The sequence below is a fragment of the Procambarus clarkii genome, chromosome 46 (genome assembly GCF_040958095.1).
Source record: "Procambarus clarkii isolate CNS0578487 chromosome 46, FALCON_Pclarkii_2.0, whole genome shotgun sequence".
NCBI lineage: Eukaryota > Metazoa > Arthropoda > Malacostraca > Decapoda > Cambaridae > Procambarus > Procambarus clarkii.
In genome coordinates, this window is record NC_091195.1 from 35,642,752 (window position 1) to 35,665,371 (window position 22,620).

General features: G+C 48.5%; 1 protein-coding gene and 1 long non-coding RNA gene across 2 annotated transcripts in view; one reads left to right on the top strand and one right to left on the bottom strand.

Moving 5' to 3' along the window:
• The window catches only part of LOC138350682 (uncharacterized), a 515,002-nt gene that overhangs the window by 380,780 nt on the left and 111,602 nt on the right, over positions 1-22,620 (top strand). The gene's annotated exons all lie outside the window — the stretch shown is intronic.
• LOC138350680 (uncharacterized) lies at positions 75-22,184 on the bottom strand. The gene is made up of 3 exons (XM_069301914.1): positions 18,921-22,184; positions 15,580-15,819; positions 75-2,338 (listed from the first exon to the last, which is right to left on the bottom strand). The coding sequence occupies exons 1-3, from the start codon at positions 21,565-21,567 to the stop codon at positions 2,178-2,180; spliced, it is 3,048 nt and encodes a 1,015-aa protein (XP_069158015.1). The 5' UTR covers positions 21,568-22,184; the 3' UTR covers positions 75-2,177.

The following is a 22,620-nucleotide window of genomic DNA, read 5'->3' on the forward strand; positions in this document are numbered from 1 at the left end:
AAGTCATATCATACACCACTAGCAAGTTACAAACAATAATACAATAGACTTCAGAGAATGAGCGAAAATAAGTGTTAATATTGTTTAAACTTATATGTTGCTTTATTTCAGATAATGCATGTAATTACTTTAATACTTGAAGTACTGAACTATAAAAAGCGTAGTACAGTACTACTTACAGTATCAAAGGAGGTGTACAGTTTAGTTCAAATATTATGCACCCCATACCCATCTTGTGGGCGGTAGTGGAAAGGGTTACAGAGGCACATAATGGACTCAGGGACTGAACCCCACAATTCATTTAGCTAAGCAAGTTACAATCTTGATGAGCTAGTTACAAAATTCAGTATAAGTCGTCACATCAACAATGGGTTCGAGATCGACCACAAGTAAAGTTTCTAAATTAAGCAACTGACATATGTGGAGAGCTAGTGTCACAATTGATATGTTTGTCCTGCACACCGCCCCCCATCCAGTGGGCAGCGGTGGATAGGTTACAATCACTCTTAGTTACTACCTACAGTTTGCAAACTGGGGATATTTGGCCAAAATCTCTGGCAGCAGATCATTTTGAATGAAACATTTACTCATCTTTAGAACATTTTTATAGAATTGTCTCTGAATTCACGTATCTTTTCGCACTCCATCACATAGTGACGGAGGGTGTGCAAATAATTTTGTTGAAGTTCTTGGTGTACTATTGCTCTCAGACTTCTCATTGACAATCCAAGGTTATACTCAATTTCTCCTTTAAAGGCAGATTCTTGGTAGTTTCTTTTCTAAAGAAATTGTACATTTAAGTGAGCAGAAGGACACTCACTGTATTAAACTACTTGAACAGTATTCTGCATACTATATTAAAGTACTTGTACAGTACGCTACTTACTGTAATAAAGAAAGCTCCTAAAAAGGCTAGCTACTGTAGTAGAACAAGTTTACAATCGGATACTGATAATATTAAAGTACATATACAATAAACTGCTTAATGCATTATAGTAAGTTACAGTCGGCAACTTACTGTATTAAGTTGTACATTAAGCAACTTACAATAACACAGGTGTATATATGCTCCTGCTTGATCTTGAGGATAATAAGGTTAAGACAGACTAAAAGTGAGACAGAAATTCTCAATGCCTAAAAATCCTAAAATGTCAAAATAACTAAAATCTCTTAAAAAATAAACAGCTAAAACTAATAATATTGATCCAATAAACAATAGTAAAGAAAATCATATCGATATAAAGTGTAGAAAATGCTAATATATAAATTACATGCCAAAACTTATTCATAAAATCAGTATATCAAAATCAGTTATTCATGCAATATGCATTTCTAAACGTATTAATAAAATCTGCATACAAATGCTAATTTATACCTCCAGCATACTAAAATACATTCATACAATGCATACAAAAACTCAATCATACCATCAGCATACCAAAACTCATTCATCCTACTAACATTCTAATACTAATTCATACCACCAGTATACTAAAACTCACTCATACCACCAGCATACTAAAACTCATTCATACCTCCAGCATACTAAAACTCATTCATACCTCCAGCATACCAAAACTCATTCATACCTCCAGCATACCAAAACTCATTCATACCTCCAGCATACTAAAATTCTCAGCAACAACCAGCTCCTCGTAGATGTGTCCTTGTACATTATTGGTCTCGTGAGGCAGGTCTCAACAACCAGCTCCTCGTAGATGTGTCCTTGTACATTATTGGTCTCGTGAGGCTGGTCTCAACAACCAGCACCTCGTAGATGTGTCCTTGTACATTATTGGTCTCGTGAGGCTGGTCTCAACAACCAGCTCCTCGTAGATGTGTCCTTGTACATTATTGGTCTCGTGAGGCAGGTCTCAACAACCAGCTCCTCGTAGATGTGTCCCTGTACATTATTGGTCTCGTGAGGCAGGTCTCAACAACCAGCTCCTCGTAGATGTGTCCTTGTACATTATTGGTCTCGTGAGGCAGGTCTCAACAACCAGCTCCTCGTAGATGTGTCCTTGTACATTATTGGTCTCGTGAGGCAGGTCTCAACAACCAGCTCCTCGTAGATGTGTCCTTGTACATTATTGGTCTCGTGAGGATGGTCTCAACAACCAGCTCCTCGTAGATGTGTCCTTGTACATTATTGGTCTCGTGAGGCAGGTCTCAACAATCTACAATATTTTAACATTATTAAAATTGTTAAGCGACGCACCGAGCTCTTGGAGGTGCTTCGTGTCATCACTGTCCTCACTGTACTCGATACAAATCGTAAGGTTATCACCAGTGACGCCCCTCCGGTGAAGTTCTCGCAGGAGTCTCTCCCCACCCACACCTGTAGATGAGAGGGAACATTGCAGCTCACACCTGGCAACTCTCCCCACCCACACCTGTAGATGAGAGGGAACATTGCAGCTCACACCTGGCAACTCTCCCCACCCACACCTGTAGATGAGAGGGAACATTGCAGCTCACACCTGGCAACTCTCCCCACCCACACCTGTAGATGAGAGGGAACATTGCAGCTCACACCTGGCAACTCTCCACACCCACACCTGTAGATGAGAGGGAACATTGCAGCTCACACCTGGCAACTCTCCACACCCACACCTGTAGATGAGAGGGAATATTGCAGCTCACACCTGGCAACTCTCCACACCCACACCTGAAGATGAGAGGGAACACTGAAGCCCACACCTGGCTACTCTCCCAACCCACACATGTAGATGAGAGGGAACACTGAAGCCCACACCTGGCTACTCTCCCAACCCACACCTGTAGATGAGAGGGAACATTGCAGCTCACACCTGGCAACTCTCCACACCCACACCTGTAGATGAGAGGGAACACTGAAGCTCACACCTGGCAACTCTCCACACCCACACCTGTAGATGAGAGGGAACATTGCAGCTCACACCTGGCAACTCTCCACACCCACACCTGTAGATGAGAGGGAACACTGAAGCTCACACCTGTCAACTCTCCACACCCACACCTGTAGATGAGAGGGAACATTGCAGCTCACACCTGGCAACTCTCCACACCCACACCTGTAGATGAGAGGGAATATTGCAGCTCACACCTGGCAACTCTCCACACCCACACCTGTAGATGAGAGGGAACATTGCAGCTCACACCTGGCAACTCTCCACACCCACACCTGTAGATGAGAGGGAACACTGAAGCCCACACCTGGCTACTCTCCCAACCCACACATGTAGATGAGAGGGAACACTGAAGCCCACACCTGGCAACTCTCCACACCCACACCTGTAGATGAGAGGGAACATTGCAGCTCACACCTGGAAACTCTCCACACCCACACCTGTAGATGAGAGGGAACACTGAAGCCCACACCTGGCAACTCTCCACACCCATCTCTTAAAGAGGAGGAGGGTAGTGGTGCAGAGGAGGAGGAGGGTAGTGGTGCAGAGGAGGAGGAGGAGGGTAGTGGTGCAGAGGAGGAGGAGGGTAGTGGTGCAGAGGAGGAGGAGGGTAGTGGTGCAGAGGAGGAGGAGGGTAGTGGTGCAGAGGAGGAGGAGGGTAGTGGTGCAGAGGAGGAGGAGGGTAGTGATGCAGAGGAGGAGGAGGGTAGTAGTGCAGAGGAGGAGGGTAGTGGTGCAGAGGAGGAGGAGGGTAGTGATGCAGAGGAGGAGGAGGGTAGTGGTGCAGAGGAGGAGGAGGGTAGTGGTGCAAAGGAGGAGGAGGGTAGTGGTGCAGAGGAGGAGGAGGAGTAGGGTAGTGCTGCAGAGGAGGAGGAGGAAGGTAGATGTGCAGAAGAGGAGGGTAGTGGTGCAGGGAAGGAGGAGGGTAGTGGTGCAAAGGAGGAGGGTAGTGATGCAGAGGAGGAGGAGGGTAGTGGTGCAGAGGAGGAGGAGGGTAGTGGTGCAGAGGAGGAGGAGGGTAGTGGTGCAGACGAGGAGGAGGGGTAGTGGTGCAGAGGAGGAGGAGGGTAGTGGAGCAGGGGAGGAGGAGGGTAGTGGTGCAGAGGAGGGAGGGTAGTGGTGCAAAGGAAGAGGGTAGTGGTACAGAGGAGGGTAGTGGTACAGAGGAGGGTAGTGGTGCAGAGGAGGAAGAGGGTAGTAGTGCAGAGAAGGAGGAGGAGGGTAGTGGTGCAGAGGAGAAGGGTAGTGGTGCAGAGGAGGAGGAGCGTAGTGGTGCAGAGGAGGAGGAGGGTAGTGGTGCAGAGGAGGAGGAGGAGGGTAGTGGTGCAGAGGAGGAGGAGGGTAGTGGTGCAGAGGAGGAAGATAGTGGTGCAGAGGAGGAGGAGGGTAGTAATGCAGAGAAGGAGGAGGAGGGTAGTGGTGCAGAGGAGGAGGGTAGTGGTGCAGAGGAGGAGGAGGAGGGTAGTGGTGCAGAGGAGGAGGAGGTGGGTAGTAGTGCAGAGAAGGAGGAGGAGGGAAGTGGTGCAGAGGAGGAGGGTAGGGGTGCAGAGGAGGAGGAGGAGGGTAGTGGTGCAAAGGAGGAGGAGGAGGGTAGTGGTGCAGAGGAGGAGGAGGAGGGTAGTTGTGCAGATAAGGAGGAGGAGGGTAGTGGTGCAGAGGAAGAGGGTAGTGGTGCAGAGGAGGAGGATGGTAGTGATGCAGAGGAGGAGGAGGGTAGTGGTGCAAAGGAGGAGGGTAGTGGTGCAGATGAGGAGGAGGGAAGTGATGCAGAGGAGGAGGGTAGTGGTGCAGAGGAGGGGGAGGGTAGTGATGCAGAGGAAAAGGGTAGTGGTGCAGAGGAGGAGGGTAGTGGTGCAGAGGAGGAGGGTAGGGGTGCAGAGGAGGAGGAGGGTAGTGGTGCAGAGGAGGAGGAGGGTAGTGGTGTAGAGGAGGAAGAGAATAGTGGTGCAGATGAGGAGGAGGGTAGTGGTGCAGAGGAGGTGGGTAGTGTTGCAGAGGAGGAGGAGGAGCGTAGTGGTGCAGAGGAGGAGGAGGGTAGTGGTGCAGAGGAGGAGGGTAGTGATGCAGAGGAGGAGGAAGGTAGTGGTGCAGAGGAGTTGGAGGGTAGTGGTGCAGAAGAGGAGAAGGGTAGTGGTGCAGAGAAGGGGGGTAGTGTTGCAGAGGAGGAGGAGGAGGGTAGTGGTGCAGAGGAGGAGGAGGGTAGTGGTGCAGAGGAGGAGGGTAGTGATGCAGAGGAGGAGGGTAGTGGTGCAGAGGAGGAGGAGGGTAGTGGTGCAGAGGAGGAGGGTAGTGTTGCAGAGGAGGAGAAGGAGGAGGAGGGTAGTGGTGCAGAGGAGGAGGGTAGTGGTGCAGAGAAGGACGGTAGTGGTGCAGAGGAGGAGGAGGAGCGTAGTGGTGCAGAGGAGGAGGGTAGTGGTGCAGAGGAGGAGGGTAGTGATGCAGAGGAGGAGGGTAGTGGTGCAGAGGAGGAGGAGGGTAGTGGTGCAGAGGAGGAGGAGGGTAGTGGTGCAGAGAAGGAGGAGGGTAGTGGTGCAGAGGAGGAGGAGGGTAGTGTTGCTGAAGAGTAGGGTAGTTGTGCAGAGGAGGATGAGGGTAGTGCTGCAGAGGAGGAGGAGGATAGTGCTGCAGAGGAGGAGGAGGATAGTGGTGCAGAGGAAGAGGGTTTGGTGCAGAGGAGGAAGAGGAGGAGGGTAGTGTCATCACGCTCCACCACTTCCCTTCACTACTCTCCATTACTGTCACACACCACTGCCACACACCACTCTCCACCACTGTCACACACCACTCTCCACCACTGTCACACACCACTCTCCACCACTGTCACACACCACTCTCCACCACTGCCACACACCACTCTCCACCACTGTCACACACCACTCTCCACCACTGTCACACACCACTCTCCACCACTGTCACACACCACTCTCCACCACTGTCACACACCACTCTCCACCACTGTCACACACCACTCTCCACCACTGTCACACACCACTCTCCACCACTGCCACACACCACTCTCCACCACTGTCACACACCACTCTCCACCACTGTCACACACCACTCTCCACCACTGTCACACACCACTCTCCACCACTGTCACACACCACTCTCCACCACTGTCACACACCACTCTCCACCACTGTCACACACCACTCTCCACCACTGTCACACACCACTCTCCACCACTGTCACACACCACTGCCACACACCACTCTCCACCACTGTCACACACCACTCTCCACCACTGTCACACACCACTCTCCACCACTGTCACACACCACTCTCCACCACTGTCACACACCACTCTCCACCACTGTCACACACCACTCTCCACCACTACCACACACCACTCTCCACCACTGTCACACACCACTCTCCACCACTGTCACACACCACTCTCCACCACTGTCACACACTTCTCTCCACCACTGCCACACACCACTTTCCACCACTGTCACACACCACTCTCCACCACTGTCACACACCACTCTCCACCACTGCCACACACCACTCTCCACCACTGTCACACACCACTTTCCACCACTGTCACACACCACTCTCCTAACTGTCACACACCACTCTCCACCACTGTCACACACTACTCTCCACCACTGCCACACACCACTCTCCACCACTGTCACACACCACTCTCCACCACTGTCACACACCACTCTCCTAACTGTCACACACCACTCTCCACCACTGTCACACACCACTCTCCACCACTGCCAATCACCACTCTCCACCACTGTCACACACCACTCTCCACCACTGTCACACACCACTCTCCACCACTGTCACACACCACTCTCCACCACTGTCACACACCACTTTCCACCACTGTCACACACCACTCCCCACCACTGTCACACACCACTCTCCACCACTGTCACACACCACTCTCCTAACTGTCACACACCACTCTCCACCACTGTCACACACCACTCTCCACCACTGTCACACACCACTTTCCACCACTGTCACACACCACTCCCCACCACTGTCACACACCACTCTCCACCACTGTCACACACCACTCTCCTAACTGTCACACACCACTCTCCACCACTGTCACACACCACTGCCCACCACTGCCACACACCACTCTCCACCACTGTTACACACCACTCTCCACCACTGTTACACACCACTCTCCTAACTGTCACACACCACTCTCCACCACTGCCACACACCACTCTCCACCACTGCCACACACCACTCTCCACCACTGTCACACACCACTCTCCACCACTGCCACACACCACTCTCCACCACTGTCACACACCACTCTCCACCACTGCCACACACTACTCTCCACCACTGTCACACACCACTCTCCTAACTGTCACACACCACTCTCCACCACTGTCACACACCACTGCCCACCACTGCCACACACCACTCTCCACCACTGTTACACACCACTCTCCACCACTGTTACACACCACTCTCCTAACTGTCACACACCACTCTCCACCACTGCCACACACCACTCTCCACCACTGCCACACACCACTCTCCACCACTGTCACACACCACTCTCCACCACTGCCACACACCACTCTCCACCACTGTCACACACCACTCTCCACCACTGCCACACACTACTCTCCACCACTGTCACACACCACTCTCCACCACTGCCACACACCACTCTCCACCACTGTCACACACTACTCTCCACCACTGTCACACACCACTCTCCACCACTGTCACACACCACTCTCCACCACTGTCACACACTACTCTCCACCACTGCCACACACCACTCTCCACCACTGTCACACACCACTCTCCACCACTGCCACACACTACTCTCCACCACTGTCACACACCACTCTCCACCACTGCCACACACCACTCTCCACCACTGTCACACACTACTCTCCACCACTGTCACACACCACTCTCCACCACTGTCACACACCACTCTCCACCACTGTCACACACTACTCTCCACCACTGCCACACACCACTCTCCACCACTGTCACACACCACTCTCCACCACTGTCACACACCACTCTCCTAACTGTCACACACCACTCTCCACCACTGTCACACACCACTCTCCACCACTGCCAATCACCACTCTCCACCACTGTCACACACCACTCTCCACCACTGTCACACACCACTCTCCACCACTGTCACACACCACTCTCCACCACTGTCACACACCACTTTCCACCACTGTCACACACCACTCTCCACCACTGTCACACACCACTCTCCACCACTGTCACACACCACTCTCCTAACTGTCACACACCACTCTCCACCACTGTCACACACCACTGCCCACCACTGCCACACACCACTCTCCACCACTGTTACACACCACTCTCCACCACTGTTACACACCACTCTCCTAACTGTCACACACCACTCTCCACCACTGCCACACACCACTCTCCACCACTGCCACACACCACTCTCCACCACTGTCACACACCACTCTCCACCACTGCCACACACCACTCTCCACCACTGTCACACACCACTCTCCACCACTGCCACACACTACTCTCCACCACTGTCACACACCACTCTCCTAACTGTCACACACCACTCTCCACCACTGTCACACACCACTGCCCACCACTGCCACACACCACTCTCCACCACTGTTACACACCACTCTCCACCACTGTTACACACCACTCTCCTAACTGTCACACACCACTCTCCACCACTGCCACACACCACTCTCCACCACTGCCACACACCACTCTCCACCACTGTCACACACCACTCTCCACCACTGCCACACACCACTCTCCACCACTGTCACACACCACTCTCCACCACTGCCACACACTACTCTCCACCACTGTCACACACCACTCTCCACCACTGCCACACACCACTCTCCACCACTGTCACACACTACTCTCCACCACTGTCACACACCACTCTCCACCACTGTCACACACCACTCTCCACCACTGTCACACACCACTCTCCTAACTGTCACACACCACTCTCCACCACTGTCACACACTACTCTCCACCACTGCCACACACCACTCTCCACCACTGTCACACACCACTCTCCACCACTGTCACACACCACTCTCCACCACTGCCACACACCACTCACCACCACTGTCACACACCACTCTCCACCACTGTCACACACCACTCTCTACCACTGTCACACACCACTCTCCTAACTGTCACACACCACTCTCCACCACTGTCACACACCACTCTCCTAACTGTCACACACCACTCTCCACCACTGTCACACACTACTCTCCACCACTGCCACACACCACTCTCCACCACTGTCACACACCACTCTCCACCACTGTCACACACCACTCTCCACCACTGCCACACACCACTCACCACCACTGTCACACACCACTCTCCACCACTGTCACACACCACTCTCTACCACTGTCACACACCACTCTCCTAACTGTCACACACCACTCTCCACCACTGTCACACACCACTCTCCACCACTGTCACTCACCACTCTCCACCACTGTCACACACCACTCTCTACCACTGTCACACACCACTCTCCTAACTGTCACACACCACTCTCCTAACTGTCACACACCACTCTCCACCACTGTCACACACCACTCTCCACCACTGTCACACACCACTCTTCACCACTGCCACACACCACTCTCCACCACTGTCACACACCACTCTCCACCACTGCCACACATCACTCTCCACCACTGTCACACACCACTCTCCACCACTGTCACACACCACTCTCCACCACTGCCACACACCACTCTCCATCACTGCCACACACCACTCTCCACCACTGCCATACACCACTCTCCACCACTGATACACACCACTCTCCACCACTGCCACACACCACTCTCCACCACTGTCACACACCACTCTCCACCACTGTCACACACCACTCTCCACCACTGTCACACACCACTCTCCACCACTGTCACACACCACTCTCCACCACTGCCACACACCACTCTCCACCACTGTCACACACCACTCTCCACCACTGATACACACCACTCTCCACCACTGCCACACACCACTCTCCACCACTGTCACACACCACTCTCCACCACTGTCACACACCACTCTCCACCACTGCCACACACCACTCTCCACCACTGTCACACACCACTCTCCACCACTGTCACACACCACTCTCCACCACTGTCACACACCACTCTCCACCACTGCCACACACCACTCTCCATCACTGTCACTCACCTCTCTCCACCACTGTCACACACCACTCTCCACCACTGTCACACACCACTCTCCACCACTGTCACACACCACTCTCCACCACTGTCACACACCACTCTCCACCACTGCCATACACCACTCTCCACCACTGATACATACCACTCTCCACCACTGATACACACCACTCTCCACCACTGCCACACACCACTCTCCACCACTGTCACACACCACTCTCCACCACTGTCACACACCACTCTTCACCACTGCCACACACCACTCTCCACCACTGTCACACACCACTCTCCACCACTGCCACACATCACTCTCCACCACTGTCACACACCACTCTCCACCACTGTCACACACCACTCTCCACCACTGTCACACACCACTCTCCACCACTGTCATACACCACTCTCCACCACTGTCACACACCACTCTCCACCACTGTCACACACCACTCTCCACCACTGTCACACACCACTCTCCACCACTGTCACACACCACTCTCCACCACTGTCACACACCACTCTCCACCACTGCCACACACCACTCTCCACCACTGTCACACACCACTCTCCACCACTGTCACACACCACTCTCTACCACTGTCACACACCACTCTCCACCACTGCCACACACCACTCTCCATCACTGTCACACACCACTCTCCACCACTGTCACACACCACTCTCCACCACTGTCACACACCACTCTCTACCACTGTCACACACCACTCTTCACCACTGCCACACACCACTCTCCACCACTGTCACACACCACTCTCCACCACTGCCACACATCACTCTCCACCACTGTCACACACCACTCTCCACCACTGTCACACACCACTCTCCACCACTGTCACACACCACTCTCCACCACTGTCACACACCACTCTCCACCACTCTCCACCACTGTCACACACCACTCTCCACCACTGTCACACACCACTCTCCACCACTGTCACACACCACTCTCCACCACTCTCCACCACTGTCACACACCACTCTCCACCACTGTCACACACCACTCTCCACCACTGTCACACACCACTCTCCACCACTGTCACACACCACTCTCCACCACTGTCACACACCACTCTCCATCACTGTCACACACCACTCTCCACCACTCTCCACCACTGTCACACACCACTCTCCACCACTGTCACACACCACTCTCCACCACTGTCACTCACCACTCTCCACCACTGTCACACACCACTCTCCACCACTGTCACACACCACTCTCCACCACTGTCACACACCACTCTCCACCACTCTCCACCACTGTCACACACCACTCTCCACCACTGTCACACACCACTCTCCACCACTGTCACACACCACTCTCCACCACTGTCACACACCACTCTCCACCACTGTCACACACCACTCTCCATCACTGTCACACACCACTCTCCACCACTCTCCACCACTGTCACACACCACTCTCCACCACTGTCACACACCACTCTCCACCACTGTCACTCACCACTCTCCACCACTGCCACACACCACTCCTTCCATATTTTTCTTCCTCCTTCCGTAATCTTTCTACTCCTACCTTAAACTTCCTTCTCGTTCCTGCCTTCCTTATTTTTCCTAATCCTTCTATGTTCTTCAACCATCAATATCCACTAACAACAACCAACAGCCACCACCAACACCTTCTCCTCCTCGATCTTCTCATTCTTCCTCCTCGACCTTCTCCTCTTTCTTCCTTGACCTTCTCCTTCCTCCTTGACCTTCTCCTTCCTCCTCGACCTCCTCCTTCCTCTTCGACCTTCTCCTTCCTCCTCGACCTTCTCCTCTTTCTTCCATGACCTTCTCCTTCCTCCTTGACCTTCTCCTTCCTCCTCGACCTCCTCCTTCCTCCTCGACCTTCTCCTTCCTCCTCTACCTTCTCCTCTTTCTTCCTTGACCTTCTCCTTCCTCCTCGACCTTCTCCTTCCTCCTCGACCTCCTCCTACCTCCTCTTTCTCCTCCTTACTCCTCCTCCTTCCTCCTCGACCTCCTCCTCTAACTACAACAACCAACCACCATTACTATCGGTGCTCAACTGCAGGCCATTCTGGCGTGTTTGGAGGAAGTACGTCATGACGACAAAGATGTTTTTGTATTTGTCGATAGCCGAAGAGCACTTGAGTCCTTAAACAGTTGAAATCCAGTCTTCATGTCCATAGTTGAGGATTGTAAGAAAAGGATAACTGAGATACAGCTGAAAGGTCACAATGTGAAATTCATGTGGATTCCATCTCATGTTGGAATAGTGCTCAACGAGGTGGCGGATGACTTGGCCAAACGTGCCACATCAAAACCACAAGTTGACATCGAATGTGAATTCACAATGAGACAAATAAGAAACAAAATCAGAAATATTCAGCCACAGGCAGAAGTGGTGAGGAGAGGTATAATGTATGAGGGAAGCCAAACCATGCAACACTACATGTGTGTGAGTCAAAACACCCATTTCACTTATGGTAAAAGGAGAAATGCTTGGAGTGACTGTGCACATGCGGCTCAGGCTTGGGTACAAATATTACTGGGAATATGGGATAGGTGTTCATGATAATGACACGAAGTGTCAACTGTGTGGTATGTTAAGGTCTCACACCCTTGCCCATTATGTTCTTGATTGTCCGTTGATTAATGTATATAGAAACACTGAGATAAGGACTGTTCCTGAACAAATAGCCTGGATGTGTCACAACGGAAAGGTTGATGATATTCTGGAGAGATATAAGAATTTTGCACCAAGACTGTAATCTTTTGTTGAATTATCTGCATGTCTCTTGCAAATTGTCTATACAGTATACCTAAGTCATAAAAGTATTTGTGTGTACGTCTGATACCATACTACTTGTGTAAAGGAGGAAATGTATATGTTTATCTCTCAGAATGTTCGGTAATATGTTTATTGTTTGTGATGTGTGTCTATATATGTATGAACACGTTGTACTGAACGGGGTGAGAATAGCTTGAGCTACCTCATCCCTTTGTGAGTATTTTACCTCAATAAACTTATTTCAATTTCAATTTCAACTACTATCAATAACCATAACCATCAATAACCATCAACCTAAACAATCATCAACCACCTCAATCATCAACAACCACAACAATCAACCACCACTACTATCAATAACAACCATAAACCAACACCAACCACAATAATCAACCACCACTACCACCAACAACAATCAAACACCACTACTACCAAATATAATCAACCACCACTACCACAAAATACAACAATCAACCACCAATATCACGAACCTCAACAACTACCAGTACAGTCAACCACAAACGACCACAACCACCATCTACCACTGCCCTCAACCACTACTATCAACAACCACTACCATTAACCACAACTATCAACCACCAACAACCATGAACCACCACCAACAACCTCAACAATCAACCACCACTACCACCAACAATCAACCACCACTACCACCAAACAACACAATAAACCACCACCCACGCGAACTATAACCAACAATCGCCACTACATAAAGTACAACAATCAACCACTACCATCACGAACCACAACAACCACCACTGCAATTAACCCCCCAACCACACCCATCAACCACCACAACAATCAACCACCACAACCATCAACCACCACAACAATCAACCACCACAACAATCAACCACCACAACCATCAACCACCACAACAATCAACCACCACAACCATCAACCACCACAACCATCAACCACCACAGCAATCAACCCCCACAACCATCAACCACCACAACAATCAACCCCCACAACCATCAACCACCACAACAATCAACCACCACAACCATCAACCACCACAACCATCAACCACCACACCAATCAACCCCCACAACCATCAACCACCACAACAATCAACCACCACAACCATCAACCACCACAACCATCAACCACCACAACAATTAACCACCACAACCATCAACCACCACAGCAATCAACCCCCACAACCATCAACCACCACAGCAATCAACCCCCACAACCATCAACCACCACAACAATCAACCCCCACAACCATCAACCACCACAACAATTAACCACCACAACCATCAACCAACACAATAATCAACCACCACAACAATCATCCACCACAACAATCAACCACTACAACAATCAACCACCACAACAATCAACCACCACAACTATCAACAAACACTACCATCAACCACCACAACCATCAACAAACACTACCATCAACCCCCACAACCATTAACTACCACCACCATCAACCACCTTAGCCATCAACCATAACAGACATCAACCACCAGAGCTATCAACCACCAATACCATAAAACCACCACAACCTACCACTAATCACAACCATCTGCCACCACAATTACCAACCACAGCAATCAACGACCACCACCACCAACCACAACTATTAACCACCACTAGAACCAACCACTACCACCAACAATAAACATCACCCACCACTGCCACCAATCACAACCTACCACCACTGCCAACAACCATAACCCAGCAACAATTCCACCACCACTACCATGGATTATTTCTAGTATATGTAAAAATATATTTTTAAAATATTTCTACATTTTTTATATATATTCCATCAATCAGGAAAACGATTTTTATGCAACATTTAAGGTTGCGACACGGTCTCAAAATTGTTTAGCCAAAGTTGTGCAGTAAGTTGTGGCAACTTATTTACAACCACACAATAACGTAGCTAATACATGAAAACAAACGTTGTCACACCTGGCTACTCTCCCGACCCACACCTGTAGATGAGAGGGAACACGGAAGCCCACACCTGGCTACTCTCCCGACCCACACCTGTAGATGGGAAGGAACACTGAAGCCCACACCTGGCTACTCTCCCCACCCACACCTGTACATGAGAGGGAACACGGAAGACCACACCTGGCTACTCTCCTCACCCAAACCTGCAGATGGGAAAGAACACGGAAGCTCACACCTGGCTACTCTTCCGACCCACACCTGCACATGAGTGGAAACACTAAAGCCCACACCTGGCTACTCTCCCCACCCACACCTGCACATGAGAGGGAACACTAAAGCCCACACCTGGCTACTCTCCCGACCCACACCTGCACATGAGAGGGAACACTAAAGCCCACACCTGGCTACTCTCCCCACCCACACCTGCACATGAGAGGGAACACTAAAGCCCACACCTGGCTACTCTCCCCACCCACACCTGTCTATGTCACACACTCATGCCAAAGAAAACTTATATCAAGTAAATCTAGCTTGTATTAAGCAAGACAATGTTGGGCTAAATATTGATCAGTGTTATCTTATAAGCAGTGAAGCTTGCTTAATGAATATTCTTGGTCGCTAAACGGTGCTCAAAGTTACTCAAGAAGCCTTATAAGTTCTCTAATTCATGACTTTTAATGTAAAAATATTTTTTAAACCACCGGAAGCACTGTGAATTAAACAACTGAGTTACAGATATTTACGTGTTAAGATGTAGTCAATACGTACTGGTGAGACGCGTGTTAAAGAAGTACAGGAGACTATACCCTCCTCTTGAGGGAGGACACAGCTGAGCCGCCAGGCGGCAGCACCAGTCTATGGCGCGGTCGTCATCAGTGAGGTCCCAGCTGATGGTCAGGTTGAGTATCTTTCCCTGGTACGGCAGACTGCCCAGGGTGTCCGGGTCCACGTAGCCCGTGGCGTCCAGGGTGTCCGGGACCACGTAGCCCCTGACGTCCAGGCCAATGTCTGAAGACATACACTGAGATACAGTCACGGTCGTTACTGGTATGTTCTAAGATATAACAAGAAGACATACTGAGCCATCCACTCACCTTACTGCTGGGTTTATTACCTGATGACAAGTCCGTATTTTGGACAGTATTAATAGCATCTAAACTATGTATTAATAGCTTTTAAAAGCCACGGTCAAGGTCATCTGTATCATGGTCAAGGTCACAGTCATGGTCATCTTTATCAATAGTCAAGGTCTCATTAGAAGGTCATATAAACTAAGTCAAGGTCACAGTGAAAGGTCATCTGGACCAAGTATCAAGGTCACAGGGATAGATGGGTCACCTGAATTAAGGATCAAAGTTACGGAAGGTCTAATTAACCAAGGGATCAAGGTCACAGTGAAAGGTCATCTTGGACAGGAATTAGGTCACACTGAAAGGTCATCCTGAACAGGAATTAGGTCACAGTGAAAGGTCATCCTGAACAGGAATTAAGTCACAGTGAAAGGTCATCCTGAACAGGAATTAAGTCACAGTAAAAGGTCATCCTGAACAGGAATTAGGTCACAGTGAATGGTCATCTTGAACAGGAATTAGGTCACAGTGAAAGGTCATCCTGAACAGGAATTAGGTCACAGTGAAAGGTCATCCTGAACAGGAATTAGGTCACAGTGAAAGGTCATCTTGAACAGGAATTAAGTCACAGTAAAAGGTCATCCTGAACAGGAATTAGGTCACAGTGAATGGTCATCTTGAACAGGAATTAGGTCACAGTGAAAGGTCATCCTGAACAGGAATTAGGTCACAGTGAAAGGTCATCCTGAACAGGAATTAGGTCACAGTGAAAGGTCATCCTGAACAGGAATTTGGTCACAGTGAAAGGTCATCTTGAACAGGAATTAAGTCACAGTAAAAGGTCATCCTGAACAGGAATTAGGTCACAGTGAAAGGTCATCTTGAACAGGAATTGGGTCACAGTAAAAGGTCATCTTGGACAGAAATTAGATCACAGCGAAAGGTCATCTTGAACAGGAATTAGGTCACAGTGAAAGGTCATCTTGAACAGGAATTAAGTCACAGTAAAAGGTCATCCTGAACAGGAATTAGGTCACAGTGAAAGGTCATCTTGAACAGGAATTAAGTCACAGTAAAAGGTCATCCTGAACAGGAATTAGGTCACAGTGAATGGTCATCTTGAACAGGAATTAGGTCACAGTGAAAGGTCATCCTGAACAGGAATTAGGTCACAGTGAAAGGTCATCCTGAACAGGAATTAGGTCACAGTGAAAGGTCATCTTGAACAGGAATTAGGTCACAGTGAAAGGTCATCTTGAACAGGAATTAAGTCACAGTAAAAGGTCATCCTGAACAGGAATTAGGTCACAGTGAATGGTCATCTTGAACAGGAATTAGGTCACAGTGAAAGGTCATCCTGAACAGGAATTAGGTCACAGTGAAAGGTCATCCTGAACATTAATTAGGTCACAGTGAAAGGTCATCTTGAACAGGAATTAGGTCACAGTGAAAGGTCATCTTGAACAGGAATTAAGTCACAGTAAAAGGTCATCCTGAACAGGAATTAGGTCACAGTGAATGGTCATCTTGAACAGGAATTAGGTCACAGTGAAAGGTCATCCTGAACAGGAATTAGGTCACAGTGAAAGGTCATCCTGAACAGGAATTAGGTCACAGTGAAAGGTCATCTTGAACAGGAATTAGGTCACAGTGAAAGGTCATCTTGAACAGGAATTAGGTCACAGTGAAAGGTCATCCTGAACAGGAATTAGGTCACAGTGAAAGGTCATCTTGAACAGGAATTAGGTCACAGTGAAAGGTCATCTTGAACAGGAATTAGGTCACAGTGAAAGGTCATCCTGAACAGGAATTAGGTCACAGTGAAAGGTCATCCTGAACAGGAATTAGGTCACAGTGCAAGGTCATCTTGAACAGGAATTAGGTCACAGTGAAAGGTCATCCTGAACAGGAATTAGGTCACAGTGAAAGGTCATCTTGAACAGGAATTAGGTCACAGTGAAAGGTCATCCTGAACAGGAATTAGGTCACAGTGAAAGGTCATCTTGAACAGGAATTAGGTCACAGTGAAAGGTCATCTTAAACAGGAATTAGGTCACAGTGAAAGGTCATCTTGAACAGGAATTAGGTCACAGTGAAAGGTCATCTTGAACAGGAATTAGGTCACAGTGCAAGGTCATCCTGAACAGGAATTAGGTCACAGTGAAAGGTCATCCTGAACAGGAATTAGGTCACAGTGAAAGGTCATCTTGAACAGGAATTAGGTCACAGTGAAAGGTCAACCTGGACAGGAATTAGGTCACAGTGAAAGGTCATCTTGAACAGGAATTAGGTCACAGTGAAAGGTCATCTTGAACAGGAATTAGGTCACAGTGAAAGGTCATCCTGAACAGGAATTAGGTCACAGTGAAAGGTCATCCTGAACAGGAATTAGGTCACAGTGAAAGGAGATCTGTACCACGAGTCAAAGTCAAAGTGGTAAGTCATCTGAACCAAAAGTTTGGCGTCGCTAAATACTTCATGAAATTATTTATGCACAAGAATATATACAGCAGCGGAATGTTTCGAAAATTTATTATTCATGGAGTAGTCGCCCTTAATAAGTCTATATTTGTAATCAAAGTAGAAGGTTTGTCACCCTTAAGGTGACTATATTTGTAAACAATATCAGGTGTTTGTCACCCTTAAGGTGACTATATTTGTAAACAATATAAGGTGTTTGTCACCCTTAAGGTGACTATATTTGTAAACAATATAAGGTGTTTGTCACCCTTAAGGTGACTATATTTGTAAACAATATCAGGTGTTTGTCACCCTTAAGGTGACTATATTTGTAAACAATATAAGGTGTTTGTCACCCTTAAGGTGACTATATTTGTAAACAATATAAGGTGTATGTCTCCCTTAAGGTGATTATGTTTGTAAACAATATAAGGAGTCTTTCGTCCATAAGGTTGTAAACATATATGTAAACAATGTAAATCTGAATTACTATATTAAACATGACGAATGAAGCCCTTTGCGTAATTTTGGTATTAATAAATAACTCTAAAAATTATGGTGGAAAATATGAATATTTACCAAGACGCTGCAGGTGAGGAAGGTGAGGCAGGTGACGGATGAGGACGGTCAGTTGCTGTAGTGTGAGGACCAGGAGGAGGGTCTCGAGGGTGTGAGGCAGGAGGGGTATGGCTGCCTCAGACAAGACACCACGAAACTTCACTAATTTACACTTACTGCCGGGGGCTGTCAGCCTCTCCAAACAATGTTTTAATTTATCAATATTTCCGTCTTTGCTGTATAAACTATAGTAAAGCTCTAAGGATATGGTTACCTTCATTTTTGCCAGCACTGACAGTGTAGACAGGCGCTGCTTCAACAGCTCGTCAGTCGAATTTTTAACCATCTTCCACAGGTCAATTATGTGAGTAATGAACCTGTGCTCTACTCCCCGGGCACACAGCACCCCGGTAGTGCTGACTAAAATGTTCTCCCATCTGGGGCGCTCTCTAAACTCTTGGTACACGGCACTAATATCAAACTTTGACCTTCTCAGGTGATCTCTCAAGGAGCGTTTTTCCTTACGTACAACATCCACCAAGAGGTCAATGATTATAAACCTTTCCCCTGACACACGGTGTGATGCTGGATCACCTCGGTCTTGCTCAGCCCTCAACAAGAGATCGACCAGCCCCCTGCTGGCACAATACTCCTGGTACCTGGCGTGAAAATAGCCAATCACCCACACCACAACTTCCACCAAGAGGTCAATGATTATAGAGCTTTCCCCTGACACACGGTGTGATGCTGGATCACCTCGGTCTTGCTCAGCCCTCAACAAGAGATCGACCAGCCCCCTGCTGGCACAATACTCCTGGTACCTGGCGTGAAAATAGCCAAACACCCACACCACACTGAGGCCCCGACGGTAGCTGGTTCTTGTGAAATAGTTGGACAAGACCTCCTCCTGCGGCAGTCCCAGAGTTTTACACTTCTCCCTAATCTCCGCTTCCGTCTCCGGCCGAAGGTCGTACTCCTGCCTCTGGATCCCTCTTAAACTAATCTCTTCAAAGAACAACAGAAACTGGTCACATTTTCCTTTCGGGTCATCCACATGTTTGTCTGTGAGTCTGGACACCAGTTTACTGGTTATGAAGTCATGAATCTTCTCGTAGATTTGAGTGTTTGTGGTGAGGTTGTTAAATTCATCTGGAGCCTCGACACACAGCAGCGCCAACAAGGTCAAGGTGAGTGGAGTGTTGAGGTACTCACCCAGGAACTGACTCATCTGCTCCAGCTGCTGGGTAAACCTCCCTGTGATGACACTCCGTTGGCTCTCTTCCTCCACCAGCACCTTGATGGTTCTCTCGGCGAACTCCACGCGACGTTCTGGAGTGATGCCCAAGACGAGGATGTTGCAGCGAGGTCTGGTGTGTGGGACGAGCTGTGACAGTTCTTGGTCCCACCCCGGCCGTGTGGTTATCACCAACCTCACATCCTTGCCAGGCAGGTGCAACAGCTCCTTCACCAGCCTTCCTGAATGGTCGTTGACCTCGTCGTAGCCGTCAATCAGGACTAATATATTTAAGCTCAAGATTATCTCCTTAAACAGCTGGAAGTCAGCGTCAGAATCACTAAGTGTTTGAGGCAGCAACTGGCGGAGGAGATCATCGAAGGTATTAAGATGTGAGTCCCTGCACTGTACATAGAAAACGAGGTCCACAGTGCCCAGGTGACGTATGGCAGCAGGGTCCTCTACCCACTTCTCGAGGATGAGCTTGAGTAAAGTTGTCTTGCCCATACCACCTTCCCCCGTCAGGAGGACACATTGAGGGACGCTTCCGTCCTCTCGTCTCTTACTCAAGATGTCTTCATAGTTTCTATCCTGACCCTTGGCAGCGTGGGAGGGTCTTGTGCTATCCTGACCCTTGGCAGCGTGGGAGGGTCTTGCCCCTATGACGGGATCTTCAAGGAGTCGTAGTCGAGTAAAAGCAAGACTTGGGTTGTAGTTAATGTTGAGGTGGAGCCAGGGTGCGGGAACAATCTGGTACAGCAGTTTATACCCGTCAGTTAGCTCCTGCCTGCTCATCTGCTTAACCTCTTCTGTGATGTGGCTTTTGAACACCTTAATATCTTGGTGGAGCTGAGCTAAATAGTCCACCTCTGAGGGATCCAGCGGCTCTCTGATCTTTGCTCGCAGTCCATCAATATACTCTGTGGCAACTCTGCTCGCCTGGTCCACATCCTGGCGGTCTATCCTCCACTTGTTGCCAGCCTTAATCAACATATTTGTCATTAAGTCAGTGAGATCCGTCAGCTTATTCTTCAGGTCTTGCTCCGTTATCACATTATCATGGGCCAACGTGTTTCGGTGTTGCTTCAGGCTGTAAATGAGGTGTTCAAGTGATGGTCCCTGAGGCCCTGGAGTGGTCCACGTGGGGTCATTCTTCTCAGCCAGACCACACACACGTTGCAGGAGTTTATACAACAGGGTGATGTCAAAAGTTGCCGCGTCAGAGGAAGCTTCGAGTTTATCCCTCTGGTGAGCATCGAAGACACGCCTGTACTGAGCATTGGTGTACCCCAAGTCCTGAGTGAGGTAAGTCACTACTGGGAAGGTGCCCCGGTACGACCACATAAACACACTTGCTAGCGCGTGTCGTCCTGCCTTAGTCACAGTCAGTTCATACCGCAGTCTGTTAAAATCTACTGACATTGTGGAGGACATATTGGGCTTTATGGTTCACTCTTCACACTACGTTGGTCAAGTATAACAACAGCAGTCAGAAGCCAACGGTAAGTTTCTTTTACTAAAACATTAACCATGTGAGTTCACAGTTGACAACATAATTTACTGACGCGAATTGTGTCCGGCTTTATTACACAATTCATATATGAGCGAGATATTTAATTAAAGTTTCCACACAATTTACTCATTACCAAAAAATTATTCTCTAATTGTTTATATACAATACACATTTAATCACATTCCAGGAAGTCAGATAATAACTGAGTCGCGACTTTATCCCTGGTCGATATGAGCATTATTGCTTCCCAGTTTTATTGGTTATTTTAGTTAATTTGGTTTTCAAGTTATTTAGTATTAGTAAATAATATGAAGTTATTTATGTCCTAGTTTTTATATTAATAAAGACTTTCTATGACTTTCATCTGTCTTTAAAAGTTCGTCGGGTTTCCGTCACCTGGAAATACAAAACATACAAAATTAATTTTATCAACACAAGTTGTTTTTCTTAAATAGTGATAGAAATAGGTTTTCTGAGTGAAAACCAATAATAAATTGATATTTGAGTTATGCCTCATCGTTTCTGTTTTGTTTTATATCATAAAACTAGTTTATATTTTAATATAAGTCGTGTAATCATTGTCGTGTTGGCTTCTGGGTTATGGTGTTTGAAGGGGGCTCACTTCCTCATGTGGAAATTGAACGGTGCGGAGATTGTTCACTTCTGCAGCCATATTAGCCTATTATAATGTTCAAAATTGACATCTGTGTCTTCGACAATATGATGAAGCCAACAATATGGCGTTTATAATTTATTATATATTTTCTTAGTCGAGAATATAGAATATCTAACTAACCTGCAGCATATAACGGAGCAGACAATCTTTCCTGGAATTCAGAATTAAGTATAACTAACAATTTCCTTCCTGGACACTGCTGTCATCCTCCAAGATCACAAATTTATAGCTACAATTTACCATAAACCAACAGCTTTTTGTATGGGAATTATTTCACAAACAATAATTCTAAATAAAT